At 46.9% G+C, this 17,506-nt stretch overlaps 1 protein-coding gene across 5 annotated transcripts in view; it reads right to left on the bottom strand.

The window, feature by feature from the left end:
- Nucleotides 1-5,116: 5,116 nt before the first annotated feature.
- The window catches only part of SLC4A11 (solute carrier family 4 member 11), a 213,402-nt gene continuing 201,012 nt past the window's right edge, over nt 5,117-17,506 (bottom strand). For all 5 annotated transcript variants that reach the window (XM_059721424.1, XM_006276075.4, XM_059721427.1 and 2 more), the window contains 2 exons: nt 16,426-16,595; nt 5,117-13,305 (listed from right to left, as the gene is read on the bottom strand). In XM_059721424.1, the coding sequence (XP_059577407.1) occupies nt 13,242-13,305; nt 16,426-16,595 (234 nt within the window). In that variant the 3' untranslated portion in view covers nt 5,117-13,241. The remainder of the gene's footprint in view (nt 13,306-16,425; nt 16,596-17,506) is intronic.

Raw genomic sequence — 17,506 nt, 5'->3', positions numbered from 1 at the left:
AAAGCTTTGGCTGGGGAGATGCAGTTGGGAATGATCCTGCTTGGAGCAGGGGGCTGGAGTAGATGTGACCTCCTGAGGTCCCTTCCCACCCTCATTATCTATGATTCATTAGCCTATGTAGTTCCTCCTATATTCATTTTTAGGGTTTGTGTGCATACATGACCTCCTCCTCCCTCCTTTAAGATGAGATCAACAAGCAATGCGGATGTTTAAGCAAGGATTTGGTGTCAAAGCGTGCTTCAAATAGAGAGATTTTGCACCATCCCAGGACAAGTGTTGCAAGCAGTCTGGAGCCCGAGTGGATGCCGCAGCACCATCGGTAACGATAAGGGCTAAAAACCTAATTATTTTTAAATGACAAGCTGGATTGCGGAGCAGAGCGCCTGGGAGCATGCCAAAAGCTTGCTTTGGTTGCTGTCGGCTCCCCAAGAGAGACTCAAGTCCAACAACTTTTCCAACTTTCCTCCTAATTATGGCTCCGATGCAGCAAAGCACTTCAGGATGCATACTGAACTTGAAGACTGGACGCCGTCGCAGGATCTTCAACATTACTCAGTGTCAAAAGCTGGTGAGAGGAACTAATGAATACACTTGAAGTCCTGATCTGCCCATAGGCATTAATGTACGCAGGAAAAATAAGCAAGGTTAAATCCACTGGGTAGATAATTTGCCATGAGTTATTCACTCCGCTTCAAGCATCTCTCACACAGATTAAGTCTCAATTACATATGCTACAACACAACTGAGCTGCAAGGGCTCAGAAATCCCACCCCCTCTATTTTACACGTAGGAGAAACAGTTGTAAAATGAGACGGTGCACCATTTCTTCTCTTCCAGTGCATCCGAGGCATATTTTTTAATAGGTTGCAAAACAAAATATTTCTTTAACTCTATGGGACTCTAGAGAGAAAGATGGGCGTCACGGGGGGGACGGGGGGAATAACACAGGCTAGCATGAGAATCCACCCAACTTGGCTGGAAAATCACCTGCTCCCCCACACATGTGCTATTCCATGCGTATCAGACAGGCTGACACCATGGCATCCACGCTGTAGCACGGATGGGAGGGATACACTCGAGAGAAACGAGTGTTGGACCTGGAGTGCTTTGCTTTCTGCTCCATAAAGCTGCAGCAGCCTAGAGAGAGTCTGGGCTCGTGGGCGGGGGAGCCGGAGCACAGTGACATTTTCCTAGGCAGCGTCTCGTTCACGTGGGAAGGCGCCAGGAGCAGATGGATGAGTATTGCCTGCTTCCCTGATACAATTTGGTTGTAGTCAGCTTTCTCCTGCCCACGCATCTCCTAGAGCAGGGGCCGCGGCCAGGCGTCCACCTCCAGGCCCTGACAGCCGTGTCCCGGGGCTGCGTGTCGACAATGCTGTGCATGAAAAAAAAAAATCAGACTTAGCAGAAGCAGGCTGTGCAAGGAGCTCAGGTAGAGGGATAAAAAGCTTCAGCACATCCTGGCTTTCTTCTATGGCAAACGGTTTGGGGCTTAACCACTTGGAAGAGGTGATGTTTGCTTTCCACCCTGCTTTGCGCTGCCAAATCTCCTAAGTGCACAGGAACCGCTCGGTGTGCAAGCGCGCGGGCTGGGGTCCAGCAGGGACACGCCGCTTCCCAAGACATGGTGCTGTCGTCACAGGGCTCGAGCTGCAGCCCAAGGCACACGACGAGGCTGTTTTCCCAGCTGTCAGCCAGGACGATGTTCGGAGACCCCGAGCGAGGCAGGCGTCTTAGCACGAATGCAAGCCACAGCCCATAAGAGGGTGGCCCTGTGCCACGATCAAGGCCTGAAAGAGGAACTCGGTTTGAACCGTGGACGTCCGCTCGAAGCAACAGCGCCGCTGTTATGACATGCTGGCACGGGCAGGCGGAGGGACAGGAATTGCAGCGACATGCAAGGGAAAGGAAGGAACTGCAGGCTTCCTCGGAGAGCCTCCGAAGCAGGGGGGCACTTTGTACCATCAGGACGTGGCCACGGGGCCGCTTACTTCCACGCGGCTGGCTCAGCATTGAGTGCCCCCGGGTTGGAGGTTTATCAGGCTGCATTTGAAAAAAAAAAAATAAAATAAAATAAAATCTGCTGGTCAGGACAAGTGCAGTTTGGACCTGGCGGAGGAAGTTGTGGGACTCTCCTGCTGCGGAGAGAGCCCAGGAGCAGCTGGGGAGGTGGTGATCTGGGATGTTCCTGCATCCGTGCAGGGGTTTGGCCTGCAAGATCACTTCCAACTCTCTAAAAGAATGGCATTCATTAGAAATAAATGAGAAGAACAATATTAATTTTAATGCATGCCCCTATTTTCCATGCCGCCTGTCAAACCCAGTGTATCCTCAGGATTCCCCTGTGCTATAGGACAACACTGCTAGTGTTAACTCTCTTTTATTCATGGAGAATCGAGGCCCAGAGAAGGCACAAATATTTAACTGGTACAGGGAATGCCTAATAGGATTTTCAAACGCTTTCTTTCACTCGCGTGGGTCGAATCTCAGGATCTAAATACATTTATAGTTAAGTGACCTGCCCAAGGAAGCGCTGGCCTTACCCCTCCTGGATCCCAGCTCAGCCTCTAACCCCCAGACCTTTCTTCCCAGCAAGCACTGTCAGTAGCAGAGCGCTTACGCCTTCAGTGCATGTAGCACAGAGGTCCTCTTAATCATGGACCCATTTGAACTCCAGTCACCTTAGATATGCCTGGAACTGGCCAGCCCTTTCCTGATAAGTGTTTGCCACAGAGAAGTCCCATGGCAAAGTATTCCTAGCAGTTCGAGTAGAGCATATACAGACACGGGGGAGGAAAATGTATTGCAGGAGCATGTAGAGCCTGCACACAGATTAGATCCAGCGTGCTGGGGACAACAGGTATCTATACAAGAGCAGATCTGCCCTACTTGGGGCAGATCAAGACTCCATGTAGCTTGGTGCACCGTCTCAAGCGGTGGATGCTTCAGAAGAGCTTTAGATACAGAATGAGTGTGGCATGACCCGTCCCCTATCAAACCGCATCCCAGGCTTGGGCCGAGGGGACGTTCCTGGTTAGAAGTGAAATGAGATGAAGGGAAGGAGCATCGCTAAATGCCGTGGGGCCACACGGCAAAAAAGCAACAATGCCTTTGACTTGAATGTCCTAGGTGCCAAGGCCATTTCCAACCGGGAAGCAGCTCGCTGTGACATCTTGGGAAGACGTCTGGTCCCACTGGGATTTACACATCGCGCCGTCTTTTGTGCTTTGGTAAAAACAGCAGCAACCAAAAATTGCTTTCCCTGATCACTTGCTCCAGAGCCTGCCTAGATGCAGAGGTGCATAATCCACCTGCGAGTCACTTCTTTTGTCTGATGCTTCTAAGGATATTACCAGTCTCTTGGACGGGGAGGCGACGGCACCGGACAGCCGCATGACGGCCATAGTTGCTGGCTGGGAGCAAAGGGCAGTGCTGTGGTTGCAACTCCTGCCAAGCGCTGCATTCACCGCTTCCATGAAGGAAGATTTTGTTGGGAACTTTGTACTTCAGCAAGGAATCAAACCAGAAGATTTTTAAAACAAAACAAAAAGTCTTCAGCCTCCCATTTCCAAGTACAGGGCAGTCCAGGGACACCATGCAAACCACCCACTAGAAAGACCTTGACCATAGTTAGCTCCAAGACGTTAAGCCGCCCAGACCAAGGGCACGACTAGGAGATCCTCTAATACGGGCTCACTTAAGGCTTGCTCCACATCACCCAATGTCTGTGCTCATTAAAAAACCCCCAAACCGCCGCCACCACCCTAAAATCTAACCTTCCTGCTGTTCCAAAGCAAGCTCTAACAGAACAATAAGCCTCCTTGAAATGACTGAGGCTTACACGCATGGGATTTGCCCATAGGAATTAATACACATTAATGGCTTTTGCAAGGCTTGGTAGAGAGTCCAGGAAGACCTGTGAAAGAAAGAAAAAAAAAAAAAAAAAAAATGGAGGGTGAGATGACTCCAGCGGACACTGTTTTGCTGCAAGGTCGATTAATGGAGATTCTCTTAAGAAGTCCAGAAAGATTATACTTGGGGATGGGCCCAAGCAAAAACAAGGGTTACGGGCAATGACGGACCAGAGCTGTGCATCGCAACATTACTTTTAGGCTGAGAACAGGACAGAAAGGTATGGATTAGCATGCTAGCAGGCTACAGGGAACCGGACCAGGGAAGGGGTATGTTCCCGAAGCAAATGCATAGCATCCGCTTATGAAAAAAATGAATTGGCTTTGAAGGAAAGTGCAGGAGCAGGGGCATCAAACCATGGGCCGCAGCATCGGAAAGTTTCCCAGCGTGAACATTCAATCTCAGCCGTTTCCAATGCACCCCCAGCCATTGCCTGGAAGAGGCAAGATTACAGGCTGCATCTGGGAGGAAGATGGCTTTACAGCCTCACCTTTGCATCCCAGGCCTTCCAGCGTGCCAAGAGGTCAGCAGGTTTCACAATCACGTCAGAAGGTCAAGCAGCTGCTGCAAGTAAAGCAGACGAGGCTGCTCTGAAACGATGCAACCACCCAGATCCCATCGCTGTCGAGCCACGTGCTGCGAGCCTGTCCGCTGCATACGAGTTGGAAAAAAGGGGCCGCTGAAGGATGCACTGGGAGGGAAAGATAAATAAAGCGCTGCCTAGATTGGAAAGGGCTTTTACAGCCTTCATATGCTGCTGCCACCGCTGTAGAGGAGCCAGGCAATAAGTGAGAGCGTGCATACGAGTGGGGAACGTCCCCTCTTCCATGTGCTGTGTATGGTAGTCTAGCACCACCGCGAAGCGGGCCTGGGCAGTACGGTGCTACCCAGCGACTCAGGAGCCCCAGTGCAACTCCCTAAACTAACACAGATTTTCTGGATGACTCTGAGCAAGCCAGAGCCTTTTAACGCTGGAGACAGCAACTTAAGGTCATGTAAGATGATGTTGCATAGAGTAACATAGGCCACAGAGGTACCCAAGGTGGCTAGATCCTCAAGAGTCCGCATTAACACACAAAATCAGCACTCATTTGCTAAAAAGACAAAGTTGTCTCCCTTCCCGTTGTGGCTTGTCCCTCCAGAAGCATTCAATGAAAAGAGGACACATGCTAGACACGCAAAATAGAAATATATAAACAGCATATTTCTCTTTTCAATCATTTATTTTTTTAAATACAGAGTTCCTTATACAATAAAGGAATCTCACCCCCTCCCCCTTCCCCAAGAAGCAACTCTTTTATCAAAAGAAAATCATTCACTGTAAATCAACACTAGTTAAGAGGCATGCGTTTAAGATCATATTTAGCAAATGCAATCTCTATAGGCTGTATCTCTATAAATAAGAACATGTGCGTTGCCCCAAACATTTATCGAATAGTTCCCAGCCAATCTGGTAAAGGTCATCAAAGTACAGAAATATATTAAAACTACATTCCAAGTGACGTGTAGAAAAATAAAACCACCGCTAGTCATCTCCCGGCGCGTTACAGATTGTCTGTGCTCAGCAGCAAACCTCGTTAGCTTGTATGCAAGCGGGATGTAGGATTTTGGAGGTCTCTCGGGAAATGGAGAAGATGAACTCCTCCGTCGTTACACGGGGTGTTCCCGCTAGGGCTTCGCCTGGGATGCCATTACCTGGGATCTCCCAGGGGAAGCGAAGGAAAAAGTAATGTAAATGAGCTGGTTTGATGCAATCTCTATATGGGTCGTATGCAGACAAAGGGACTTGCCTGAACGTGAGAGAGAAATGCTTTAGGGAAATAAGAATTAAATGGTTGGTACTGCCTGACCCTAATTACTCCGTTCCCGTCTTCACGGGAGAAGGCTGGAGGAATACAAAGGTACTGTGGCATGCAGGGAAGGAAGGTCAGGCACAGCTTGGCCCAACATCTTCTCTAGAAGGAAATACAGGTACGCTGTCTGTAACTGCGAAATCCTTCCAGAGGTGGCTGTGGAATTGCTCTGTTAATTGAATGCCACAATTAATCCAACCACCTGAGTCAGCCGACAGGTAGATGGACACCATTCCAGCTTTCCATTCAGCTGCCATGCTTCATACCCAAAACGATGGGTTTGCCTCCTTGGGGACAGCTGCATTTGGAGTCTGGGTCTCTTTGGACTGCAGCTGTGAAGCTCAGCTGCAATTTTTGCACCTGGGTTTTTACCTTTGGGCTCCTAAGTCTCTATTTGGGCATCTAGATGCAAAGTGACCTGCTTTCATATGTACTGAGCATCCACACATCTTTATACTCAGAGTGCTCAACACCTCTGGGGAAAAAAACCAACAAGGACACTTCATTTTTAAGCCTCATGCTATATGCCCCAGGTTTAAAAGCTTTGGTTACTGTCCACCAGAATCACTTCAAAGCCCCCCCAGTCAGAAGCCTTGGGAATGCAGATATGTTACACAATGAACTGGATATGTTAATAATTGAAAGGTGCATAACATTACTGCGATGCCGTGCATCTCTGTGAAATAAATACGCCTCCTGATCAGCTCAGTTTGGAGCGAGGGGGCTGTGGTGCTCACTGAAGCGAAACAGTCGCTTCCTGAAAAGAAAAATCAGCAGCACAACAGGATACCTAAATCACCTACATAGCAGCCACTGCACCAGTAAGCCAGCTGCACCCAGCAAAGCAAGGTAACACATGGAGAGCCTGAATGCAAATATTCCCTGCCCAAACACCTGTGCAACCCCTATCAGTTTACACTGCAGCAGTCATGTGAAATACCCGACACAGAGGTATAAAAAACAGCCTAAATAAGAATACTTTCTGATATATGCACAGCAAGAACTGAACTCATTGCCCCCCCCAAACCCAACAGGTCATGCGCTCAAATAGACATAATCGGCTCTTTGATTCCGATGCACGTTTTCCTCAAATCCATGATCACGTGGGCTAAGGTGAAATAACTGCCAAGCAGCTCTTCCCAGCCCTCTGCCCTGGGCACATGAAGGGAAGAAAGTAGACAACTTAGGAAAGTTCATTTTGCATTCAACTGGATCTTTCCTCTCTCCTACTGATTTCCTCCACCAGAACTGGCAGTGCCTTTGCCAGAAAGCTGTGCAATATTCACAGCAGGCAGGGAGTCGCCTGGATGAATGCGTTTCAAGCTGCCCGTCAAGGAGTGGCCGAAATGGAGGTGTGCATATAAGGCATGGAGGTTGAGGGTCACAAGCACGATCGCTTGCCTGCCACGTCTAGCTGCACAGTTCAAGCTTTGGTGACGAGAACTGGTTTGCCTTCTCTGCAAGAGATGCATGTGGCTAGTACCACCTTGCACGAGCTGACACAGTAGGGCCACCTCTACTTAGGGAGCATGCTGCATTGGAAAATGAACTCTCTTACTGCCAATGACAGCTGGGGAGGAGCGCACACAGTAACGTTCCTTAGGACCAAAGTGGGCTTGGCAGTTGTACCAAACACAGCACCAAGATCACACCGAGCGAGCCACAGCCCCATAGGGCAGAAACCACCCAAGGCATTTTCTTAGCTTGAAGGACAGCAATGGGGGTAGATGCAACAATGCTAGCAGCCACGAGTCTTACAGCACTGCAATGGGACAAACAGGAAAATGCCCAGATTTGCTCATTTCTCCCTCTCTTCTATACCCCGTTTGCCAGGTCTTTACAGTCAAGCTACCTAAGTCGATAGCCAAGGGGATGGGATTGCAAGCTTAAGGGACGTGGCCTTAAATTCACCTTGAAAACTCAGTAGCCTGACAGTGTGCACAGGTGTGCTAGAAGTCTACACAAAATTGTGCCCCTTTAAGTGCTTCTGAAAAGTCAGCAGATGAAAGGACATCCCTATGCATGAACCGCCCCAGCGAAGGAGCTATCTACAGAGACATAACAGAAGCTGTGCATCACATTATGAGCAATTCCTACTTCATAAAGCAGCTACAGTGGGCAACAGTATTGTTGGGCTCTTGTGCTGGCCTTGGTATTTCTGAAGGCCTCCGAGGGATGTGAGTCCTGCTGCAATGACATGTTGGCCATGTCTCTAGAGTGAAGCCCGGGGCTGGCCTCCGGGCGGAGGAGGCAGAGGAGCATGCCATGGTTAGTATGAAGAGTGGAGGAGTGGTTCAGAAGAAACCCAAATCAAGACCTGGGAAATGGACAGGCCAAAAAAATCATGAACTTAAGCCCTCTCTGATGCTGCCTATTAGCTTTAAAATAAGCATTTATGTCTGCCATTCAAGTCAGACACAGAACATCTGCAGGCTAAGAAAAAAAATACAGTCCAATTCAAAAGGAAGCAGCAAGCTTCTGGATGATAAACTGCAAATATGTCCGCAGTCAAGATGGACCCTAAGCAAATGCTTAACAGAAATCTGGAAGACGAAGGCAAGCATCAGGGAAACGACACAGGTCTCATTTCCCTTTGTACCTTTTCCTCTCCAAGATGAGAGTTGTTCAGACCAGCGTAAGCTTGGTGATTTAAAGGGGCTTGAACCAAAACCAAGCTTCTCCCAAGGCAGTGATGTTGAACAAAGTTTTCCCTATGCTAGTTTTTCAACAGAATCAGACAGATGGTGCATATGACTACAAAAAATACATTTTAATTTAGTGTTGCAAGAGATGGAAATGGTGAGAGGGTTTTTTTTGGCCCTCGTGTGATATTTGTTCTCAACGAAAGCGCCTCTGAACATACGTAGGCCACATATCTGCATGCAAGTGTGTTATATTTGTTCGATATGGTGTCAGTCACCCCCCTAGTTTATAGGTAGTTCGCCAGGTGATACGCTACGCAGAATTCAGTGGCGTTTCTTTTATTCTAATCCACCAAGCAAATAGGGATCTGCTAGCATGTGACAGCCGGCAGTTGACATCCATATGGTAACCATTTCAAAACTCTGCTGCTGGAATGTATTTATTTGTTATCTGGAGTGTCAGGTTTGTACTCGAAGCAATCTGGGGGGGTGGTGGACAAAAAAAAAAAGGCTTTTTAAGCCTGTTCAGCAATCCACGATTCCTTGATGCACAATGAAGTATCAATGTATCCACTTCAACGTGTAACATAATCAAACGCATCCCATTGGCTTAAAAAAGGACTTTCAGACTAACAAGCCTATTTAGCAATTGAAATGATATTCCTACCTCATCAGGATGACTTCCAGCCCTACCCTTCCGCACTGGGATCAAACACTGTAGCCTTTACAAGTAAAAAAGAAAAGTGTTGTATACTCCCAGCCTTCTCAGACTTTTGGCAGCTGTTGACGACAAATTCAAGTTACAAAATCCCACTCATTTCTGAAGCATTTACCACTTTTTGATTCGAGAAGAAAAAAAAAAAAAACACACAACACAAGGCCCGCTTAATAGCAATCAACATCTTTTCAGATCCAATTCTTTGGCAATATTTGTACATAAAATTGTGCGTATCTAAAGAGCTTATAATAAAAGAAAAAAAAAAAACTTCTGGTTTTTACATTCTAATTGTCTTTACCTTCATAGAGGTATTAAAGTGCTGAACTATTTCTGTGGAGCAAACTCTCTTTCCTTAGTTAGCCTGTTTCCTGGAAATACCTGCTTAGGTCAGCAGATCCCAAAGCATCCAGAAAGCTTTCTCTTATTACAGGAAGGAAGGGAATAGAGGGTCTGTGGATGAAAAGCCTCATTTTTGATCAGGAATAGGACAAATCGTTCCATCTTTTGAACCTTCTATGATCTCGAGTAGCATTTTGAGAGCATCTGGTGTTAATCCGCCACCCGTATATTAAAACATGGGGTTAAATATTTCAACAAGCATAAATCAGCACAGCTCCACGTATTGTACTAGACCATACTGATGTACATCTGTTGATCCTGTGGCCCATGATTTATACTGTGAATTACCCTGGAAAATAAAGTCATGTTCATGCTACAAAGAAAAATACAAAGATGACTGAAATCACACAACAACTATTTATAAAGCAACAACAAGTACTCTGCACGCCTACTTTAGCAACGAAGGTTAAATGCACCTCCAAGCGCATTAAGCAGCAGCTATTTGCATTTTATACAACTTCATTTAGCAATGCTTGTCAGTGTATCTGAACGGGCTGTTTTCAGAGACGGGCAAACCCAAGATAAAGGGCAACCTCTCCTCAAAGCAGAGACGGGTCTCATTTTAAAAATTCAGCTCCTGCAAGACCTCCTGTTCGCTGCAATGCAGCCTACTGAACGTGACATTCGGTCGCAGAAATGACAGGGTGTGGCTCATGGGATGTGAACAAGATGAGCGACGAATGCTGTGCTAACTTGCTCCCGTGCTACTTCTACGGTTCACTGTTAGACATGAAATATTTAGCGCAGCTTGTAGGCTAGGCAGAAGGTTTCTCTGCAATAAGATACAGGGTTACATTTCTCCAAAGTCAAGACAAGAGGCTAACCCAGGACCTGTATACCACTTAACCTTTCAGGAGATTCCACCCAGGAGTGAACTGCCCTCAAAAAACAGCTGTTGCAGGACACCGACTCCACCCCTCTCCCGCATAGTCAGACTAAATCCTGTGGCAGGGTCCCCTTTTCACACCTGCAATCTAAGTTTCTTCATTGCAAGGTGAACTGTTAACGAAACACAAGCGCTGAGAACCCAGGTATCAGTGACCAAAAAGAGATGACACCAGAAAGCTGTTAATAAGGAGTGCCCATATTCACCCTACACGGGTCACCCCAAAGTATTAAAGAGAGGAAAAAAGGGGAGATGCCCATCTGCTCTCAGGGGAATCTGTCCACTGCATTTGACACTTGGAGAAGAAAGCATGAGTTTAAGGATTGCAGAGCACTGCTGCCCTGTTACACTTCACATCTGACAGCGAACATCAATACTGCGCTCTCACCGTGTCGCTTGGCCTTTCTCTGCGGATTAGACCACATTGGGGTCCTTATCGCCACCCAATGCATCCTCCCCTCTAAACCACCCGTGGCTTTGTTTGCTAAATAGCCAACTCATCTGGCAGAGCCGTACGTTCATTTGGGAGCTTTGTAGCGATTGCTCGTGGATTTATTACGGGCCTGACTCGGTATTAGTTAAGGTGTTCACAATTTCCTGTCATTTGTCTTGTTCTTGATCACGCAGTTGAACTTCTCTGTATTGCCACATTTGTTTCCACAGCAATTTTTTAAAAAAATACTGTTTACCTAGGAATGTCTTAGAGAAACAAATCCATAGCAATGCCTAAATGTCATTTATTGGGGGTGTCCCTTTAAAGCAGTTCTATAAGAATTGAGTGGCACCCACATGCAGATCACATTTTTGAGGTCTTGCAAGGCAGGTTCGGTTGCTAACGAAACAGTGTCTCCAGTCTCTGCCATTCCTGGGTTAAACCTTTATCCTAAGGCAGCAGGATACAGCCTTTAAAACAGGCCGATGCTCCATCAGATGTCAACGGGAAACTTGAGAACTTTGAAAAAAAATAGAAAACTCTGCTTTTTAGTTAAAAGCCGAAGGCAACCCCACGAGTTATTCAGTGGGTTGTTTAGGCATACATGTTTAGTTTTAGCAGGAGAGTTTGGCTCCAGCATCTACTCTCTCAGGTAGCATTCAATGCTTTAATGAAGTAAAAATGCCTGATTGCCAATGCAGCCTGATAAACCCAACTGCCAATTATTATGCAAACACTCTCCTCCAAACTCTTTCCTGTAATAATCTGCTGTAAGTCTGCATTTTACAAAGTTGTCCTAATTTCTGCCCCTTAAAAAAAAAAAAAAGATCATCTCTGATATGCCACTCTTTTCAAGGAAAAAACAAAACCAAACTGCGCTGCGGATCAACGCAGGTAAACACAGAACCAAAGCTTGCTTCACAGTACTTTGAATTAAAAAAAACCAAAAAAACTGACCATAGTACAGGCAAAATTAACCCAGAAATCTAAAAACAGACAGCAGGAGAGTCAGACTTCATCCAGAAATATAATGCAACGTCTGGGAAATGGAGAGTTTAGCTACAAAATGGAAGTACTGAAGTGGCAGACAAGTATCGATTAGGCAGAAACAAAACAAAAAATTTCGGTCAACGCTGTACATTAAAATTAAATGGAAAATTCACATGTCAGAAAGCATTCAGACAGCGTGATGCAGGTTACTGAGGCCAAGGGCTAAGAAAAAAAATGCAAGAGATGTTTTGAATCTAGGAGTACATTAACAAAAAAATAGTAGTAACTGGGGAGTTTGAAAAAAGTGACAGTCGTGTCTTGTAAGAGAGAAAAAAATAAGCCCTGAAGCAAGGAACAAGTATATGGCAAGATAGCAACGGATAACACTGATTGCACATGAACACTTTCCGGATCTCGAAAGAACGCGCCTATATATATATCCAGTATATGTATATTATATGCAAAATATATACACAGATCTGTATGTATATATGTACACATAGGCACTACTGTACATATGTATAGGTGAACATTAATACATGACTAGATTTTGCCAGCTGGCAGCATCCAGGTGAATCTGGGCACAGCCGAGGCACTGGCTGCTGTGCAAACCTACAGTCCCACGTTTGAATGCCGAGAAGGAAGGGTATAAAGCAGATCCCAACAACTCCCGAGCGGCTGAGACCCAGCTGCGAGTTCTCCGTCAGCATCACAACACCAATCCGGCTTCTGAGCATTTCGGGTACATTTGAGGAAATTAAATACAACACACTTTACAGCCTTAGATGAACTGGTACAAACCCACCCCCAGATGCTTCCAATTCCAACCCTTTCCCCTAATCAATCAGTGTGAAGCGCTGGCTGGACATCCCTTCTGGCATCAGCTACCCCACTTGGAAGGTCACCTTAAGAAGAGTAGATATTTGGGACGCTGCATCCTAGCCCCAAATTATACTGCAATGCTGTAAAATAAGGGTCAGTTGCCATCCTTACACACCAAGAGTGTTCTGGGAAGTGGGACCCTGTGTATTTAAAAAAAAAAAAGGAGGGATTGCCCCTTTAAACAAGGGAACGTAGCAACCCTAGCAAAGTGCAATCCAGATAGGAAGGTCGATCTTTGGGACTTCCGGTTTGGAGGGGGATGTAGAAGGTGACATTTCCATAAAGCTTGCTTGCCTCAAATCTCTGAAGAGCACTGGCCTGCCAATCCAATACGGTTTGGGTTTGACACTTGAAAGCTCGTTTGGTCTTTGATAGTCTGTCACTGAGTGCCGTACTAGAGCAGAAAGAGGAGTCAGGAGAGTTGTAGCCAAGAGAACTTCAGGTAAGTCTTTCTACATCTCAGCGAGGCTGCCGGGTCCTTTCCGTCTGAAACGCAGCTAACCGTCCCGAGAGCCGAGGTTCGTTTTCAGTGCTCTGCGTCCATAGCATCTAAATATTTTGCTTCGATGATCCTAGGAAGCAGGTTATACCTAAGAGGAAACGAAAGAGGATTAGTTCCTCGTTCTCATTGCATTAAGGGTTTGGTTCATCCCTTTGTCAGGATCTTCAGAGCTGGATGCATCTGGGGCAATACGTATATTATGAGCAAATTGAAGGTCAAGAAAACAACCAACCCATGCTCAGGTGTTTCTGCTCATAATTGCTGAGGTCTGTAAACAGCACAGTTGGGAAGAAACTCCGGGAACAAACACCCAGGATCAGCTGTCAAAGCAGTGTTCAGAGGGAGAGGAAGGTGGACCACACATGCGTGCCCAGCAGACCCTCTCCATTTTTAACTTTTGTCCCTACTGTGCACTTAGCAAACCAACACAGCTCTCTGTTCCTAATTCAGTGCTGATACACCCTCCTCCCCACCCCTGCATTCAGAAAATGCAAACCAAAACCCGAGTCTTGGGCCCATAATCAGTGTACTGTGATAGATAGATAGATGGGGATGAGATAGATAGATCTGACACTCTGGGAATAGATAGATGGGGATGAGATGGATGGATGGATGGATATATAATTTGAGGGGGGTTTTTTGGCTTCTAGGTGTTCGGCCTAGAAAATTTCTTTAAATGAGAAAGCTGAGGCCACAAACCTGAAGGTGCTCAGGCTGCAGAGGCACCACATTTCACACACCCTGGTATAATTGCCAAAGACGGCAGTGCAGCTATTGCATCCAGGCATCTACCTCTTTGGCCAGCTCCATGGTATTCTGCACCTATCCATTGCGTCACGTCTCCAAAGGGTCTTTGAGGCATGGAGGGTCTCCCCATAGTTCCCCACATGCCCCCAGATAAAACGTGATGTTTTCCAGGCCAACTCGGAAAGAGCAAGTCCTCCTGGAAACTGTGTCCAGGAAGTGCGGCATCCCAGGAGACAGCCTGGGTGAGGCAGTGGGAACTCCCTGGTGCTCAGAGCTGGGCCCCAGACCCTTGCAAGGGCTGGAGCAAGAATTATCATTCCCCCCCAACTATAAACAGCTTTTGTATATAAAAGTTCCTGTAAATAACAAAGGCTGTTTCCACTCCACCAGTCTTTTCACGATGCAGCAGACTGCATGCAGCAGCTCACTGGCTCCTCAGCCAAAATCTACTCAGTGGCTAAGGAAGGGTTAACACAGGCCTCTGCCCCTGCTGTTTGCCACCCCAAGGAGAAGTGGAAGGAGAGTCACACCATCTGCTTGTTCTACTCTACCCTGCTATACACCATAAAAAAAAAGGGATGAGCTTTCTTGCTTAAGACATGCACTGCAATATTGGAGGGATGATTTTTTGGGGTTTTTTTTTTTTTAAGGAGGCGGGGGAAGACGCATGTGGTACGTCAGTAAATAGGGTGTACAGTACACGGCACAGAAGGGCTCTGGTCCCGATCTGGCCCATTCAGAGAAACCCATTTAAGCAAAGCAAACACTAAGCATTGCTCCAGGCCATCTGAAAAGTCTCTCCCCTTAATAAATTCAACTAGCCACTTGTGCACGAATGCCTCTGCCTCCAGAACAGCACAGGAAGTTACTTTAGCTATTTAAATAAACAAAACGCAGCAGCAGTAACAACTTCACTTTGAATATGGAAATACTTTCTCAACAGAAAGCCAGGAAAGGAATTTGGAAGGTTAGGCTCTGCAGAAAAATGCCCTGAATTCCACAAATTGATCTGGTTCAAGATACAAGGGCTTTAAAGGGAGGGGAGGGGGGGGTATGCCTCGGAAATGCAAGCTTGCTTTTCTCTAAATTAGACACCATGGAGAGAATCTCCCAAAAAAAGAAGATACTGTTCAGAGAGAAACTTGGAAATCCTCCTAAGCAAGGGGATTGCAGTGGGTGGGTCCAACACAATAGGTGAAGATTGTGTTTTGCCTCCAGAAAAGGAAAGAGGATCGTGGTGGGTCTCTCAGCTAAGCCATTAGGCTGGGACTCGCTGTTTTTAGCGGCAGTCCCCAGCTCCGATACAAAAGGACGTGTGGGGCCCCTGGCAAGTCGCTTGACTTGTCGCGCATCTCACTTTCCCCAAGTTTGAGAAAGGGAGAGTGATTTTCTCTCCTTTTTCCTGCCCCCGTGTTAGTCTCTCTGGGGCCGGGGCCATTGCTACGACGAAGCGGAGTCGCAGACTTGGTTGGGGACTGGAGACGTTCTTATAATGCACGTGATCAGTGGACAGTGAAGACCAGGTGTGTGTAAGAAATGCCAGAGTTATGCTGGGCAATAAGGCAGGGTGACCATACAAATGTGGCCCTCTCTCGGGACTTACCCTGTATTAGCCACACCTAATAGGGCTACAGACCCCTGCTTGGCACAACACTGCATCCGAGGCATATGGGAGCTAGACTCATCAACCAGCCCAAGGGAACTCTTCAGGTGGACAGAGACAAGTGCTAGGTCAGTAAGGCTGACACTAGTCTAGCTCTGAAATGCAGGATACACCTATACACTACACTACAATGCTGCACCATGTGGAGCATCGCAGACACACTCGTCGGTATTAGGAAACACTTTCTTTTTTTTTTTTTGTACCCAGCTGGGGCAAGTAAGTCTCAGTTTTTCTGGAAAACCAGCAAATAAGGGCAGCAGCAAAAGAGAAGGGAGGGTTACTTAGGGCCAGATGGTTAAAAGGGACTCCAAGGTTGAACTTCCACTGATTTTGGTGAGCTTTAGCCCTTTAAAAAAAAAAATGAAAATAAATAAAAGGCTGCCTGTTGGAGCCTTATCTGGATCTAACTGGAGATCCCAGCAATCCTGAGAGCTGTATCAATAAGTCAGGATTGGGCCCTAATTTTTTCCATCTTCCTCAAAGACATTTTCCAAATGTTCTTAGCAACCAATCTTATGCCTTCGAGTCGGGTGGGAAGCCGATGCTGCATTATCATGAAGGGAACACTTAATTTGGGTTCCTCTGGACCACCTTATTGGCCAAAGGCCACTGGGGGGGGGGGGGGGGGGGGGAGAAGAGGCAGAGCAGGAGCCTCACCCTAGGACCCAACCCAGCACCCAGAACAGAGTCAAGGATGACAACCAAGTCTCAGAAGAGCAAGGGGCTGCCCAGCCCGAAGTCAAAAGCAGCCCGGGGAGGCCTCGCAGTGAAATATCGCCCGCTCAGAGAGCATCTTACCTGATTGGGATCATTCCTATCATAATGAGAGGGAAAATCATTTTCATGTAGGGTAACGGCGACATCCCAAATCCACAGAGGATGAAGAGCTGGAGGACCTGCAAGCCTGTGAAATAGTGGATTTTCCGCTGAGGGACTCGGCGAATGTAATGGGTCGGTGGATAAGCAGTCTGGAGAAAAAGAAAAAAAAACAAAACACACACACACACACACACACACACACACACAAAGCGAGGTGTCAGCAACAAGTCGGTTCATTCTGGGCTCAAGGGCATGGCATGTGCTGTAGAGAAAATCATTTTTTTTTTTAAGAAACCATTAACACGCACAACTGCGATGACTCATTTCACACATCGGCAAGGGCTATGCTGCAGCTACACAGCAAACCGTGGCAAAATCCCAATGAAAAATTAAAAAGCCAAATATGAGCTTTAAAAAAAAAAAAAGGTGGGGGCATAATTCAGGGCTTTGGGGGTTAAAGCTAATGCCTCTGGCAACACCGCTGAAAAAACAGAAGAAGGTTCAGCAGAAAGAAAAGACACGGGGAAAACGCACAGCTCGGATTGCCTTGGGGAACATCTGGAGTGCAAGAAGTTATACTGATATAAATACAGTAAAGAGTTGTCCTTGGGTATGCTGATCAGCCGCTGCACTAACAGCAAATACTCGGGGGGTGGGGGAGGATTTGTCTCACGCAGTGATGTTCGGCAGATGTGTTTGGGTGTTGCTCCAGCTATGCAGCTTGTTTTCTATGTCGGAACGGGCTCCTTGCCATTTTCAAAAGGATTCAGAGGGCTGGAAGGGATCTCGTGTCCTCTAGCCCAACCCCGTCATGAATGCAGGACGGCTATGCCTCGAGCTTCCCACCTTCTCCCCTAAGACCGAAATAAAGCATGGCGAGCCGCACACGGGGAAACCACTGGATTGACTCTAGACCCCAAATGAGGCTCGAGATGCCTGCTAGTGTAGGCACAGGGCTGAACAGATCTTGGAGCGTTGGGATTGCCATTCCTATTTGAAAATACCCAGGATTTCCTAAGCGTGGTGCAAGCCGCACTGAAACCATGCTCTATAAATATAG

The sequence above is a fragment of the Alligator mississippiensis genome, chromosome 2 (genome assembly GCF_030867095.1).
Source record: "Alligator mississippiensis isolate rAllMis1 chromosome 2, rAllMis1, whole genome shotgun sequence".
NCBI classification, from domain to species: Eukaryota; Metazoa; Chordata; order Crocodylia; family Alligatoridae; genus Alligator; species Alligator mississippiensis.
Note: the sequence above shows the minus strand (reverse complement) of the source record. Positions and strands in the feature narration are given on the sequence as shown.